Source organism: Octopus bimaculoides, chromosome 21, assembly GCF_001194135.2.
Source record: "Octopus bimaculoides isolate UCB-OBI-ISO-001 chromosome 21, ASM119413v2, whole genome shotgun sequence".
Classification (NCBI taxonomy): domain Eukaryota; kingdom Metazoa; phylum Mollusca; class Cephalopoda; order Octopoda; family Octopodidae; genus Octopus; species Octopus bimaculoides.
The window spans coordinates 18,133,004-18,135,331 of record NC_069001.1 but is presented as its reverse complement, the minus strand read 5'-3'; the positions used below and the strand labels follow the sequence as shown (position 1 = coordinate 18,135,331).

At 37.9% G+C, this 2,328-nt stretch overlaps 1 protein-coding gene across 4 annotated transcripts in view; it reads left to right on the top strand.

Annotated features, from left to right (window-relative positions):
- LOC106870296 (unconventional myosin-VI) overlaps positions 1-2,328 on the top strand; it is a 174,515-nt gene that overhangs the window by 122,437 nt on the left and 49,750 nt on the right. For all 4 annotated transcript variants that reach the window (XM_052975409.1, XM_052975411.1, XM_052975412.1 and 1 more), the window contains exon 7: positions 1,085-1,182. In XM_052975409.1, coding sequence (XP_052831369.1) covers positions 1,085-1,182 — 98 coding nt within the window. The remainder of the gene's footprint in view (positions 1-1,084; positions 1,183-2,328) is intronic.

Here is a 2,328-nt window from a genome sequence, read left to right as displayed (position 1 = left end):
TTTTTTTTTTTTTTTTTTTTGTCCTCTAATTTTCCAGGTTTAATTGTTAAGAATATTGTTAGTATGCATCTGCATTTTTCATTGGCTAGTTCCACTATGGAGAACACCTCTCTTTAAATGATGTGTATTCATAACACACATGATTCGCAGGTGTAAGGGGACTTTGAGTTACAGCATGTTTTGACCTCATTGTGTGTCCCCTCCCTCTGCCAACTGATGAGTCTAACAAGAACATGAGCTCTTATTCATAGAAATCAACTAATGAATTATTTGTTGATGCCAAATGTTTAATAATTCATTGGGTGTATGCAGAAAAGCGAGAACTCAACCAGTGGCACATCTATTTATTCATAATATGTTTTGACAGATGAGGGCAGCAAACTGGCTAAACTGTTAGCATACTGTGCGAAATCCTTATCAGCACTTTGTCCATCCTTACATTCCAAGTTCAAATTCTGCTAAATCAACTTTGTCTTTTCATCCTTTTGGAGTCAATAAAATAAATACCAGCCAAGTATTGAAGTCATTATAATTAACTTACCCACTTCCCCTGAAGTTACAACAGTGGTGGTGGTGGTAGTAGTAGTTGTAGTAAAGAAAAACAACAATGATTTTCAACATAGATTCAAGGCCACAAATTTGTGGGCATGTTTTTGAATCTGGAAGGTTGAAAGACAAAAGTAACTTTGGCAGGTGAGCTGGAAAAATTGTTAGCAAGCCAGGCAAGATGCTTAGTGGCATTTTGGCTATCTCTATGTTCTGAGTTCAAATCCTGCTGAGGTTCACTTCGCTTTTTCATCCTTTCGGGTTCAATAAAATAAATACCAGCTGAGCGCTGGGGTTCATATAATCAACTTACCTACTCCCACAAAATTGCTGACCTTGTGCCAATACTTGAAACCAATATGTTTTGGCAAATTCAAATGTGAATGTCTGATCGCTGTTGATAAAGAGAGGAATTGTTCTCTGCTGACAGAAAAAAAAAAAACAGAAGCAATCAGGAATTCATTTTGAATTTGCCTTAATGTATTAACAGTGAAATAATTCTATTTTAAAACAAATGAAATTTCCATTTATTTGGCAGCAAATCCTTTGTTGGAAGCATTCGGCAATGCAAAGACTGTGAGAAATAACAACAGCAGTCGATTTGGGAAATTTGTTGAAATACATTTTGACAAGAAGGTAAGAGTATTGTCTTGTGAATGAGAGTGTGTCTTTTGTGTATGTTACGTTGTGTGTGTGTGTGGTGTTGTTTGCATCTGTCTGTAATTAGGAAAAAGCATTTTTCCAAATATAATCAGCCATATCACAGTTGTTGTACAAGCCTTCAATCACGCATGCATACACACACACGCACACCTAGATCAGCACATTAATATGCTCCTCTTGGGTAACTTCAATCTCCCAAATGTTAAAAGACCAGAAGGTCACATCCTCTCTGGGATGTCACTGCATGAACAAAAGTATGTAGAGTCATTACTTGAACTTTCTAATATGCTGTTCATGGAACCAGTGATACTGAAGCCAACCAGGGGAAACAACATCTTGGACCTCTGCTTCACAAATAATGTGGATCTTATCCACAATATGAAGGTGACTCCAGCAACACTCTCAGACCACAAACATTGTTGAATTAAGTCTGTATGGTCCTAAGCAAACTGCTGATAATCTACCCAATCAGGAGGACTCAAGCCATATCCAACTTGAATTTCAAATAAGTGATGTCCTTCATTTTCCAATCCTCTGTTAAAATGTTTGACTGCAGGGAAATATTACATTACTTGGAAAGAAATGAGGGTTGGTGACAGGAAGAGCATCTTCAATAAATTTCATATGACCCATTCAAGTTTGGAAAAGTGAATGCTAAAGGCTTGGCTTCATGCTCTTGCTAGGTGACGCTAGGGATCATTCTTAGAGGTGTCATCATGCATAGAACTGACCAGGTCCACCAGTGCTCTTCATCACTGGTGGTCCCATGCCAGCCCCTCTGCATCCTCCATGTTAATAGGGATGTATTTGAGTGGGGATCTTATGACCAGATGCTCTTCCTATCAACAACTCTTCCCTGTTTTTTAGTTAAAGGATATCTTATTTAATAGGTCTCACAAAATGCAAAACAACTAGTCATAATGTCACCAAGGAATATAAATATCATATCACTGTTTTGGTCAAGCAAACCTGTGGTTTATGAACACTCATGCACATTTGTATGCATGGACACACACTTGCACATGCTCAAACACATACACACACTCCTTTATACCTATACTTTCTTTTACACACACACACACACACACACACACACACACACACACACACACACACACA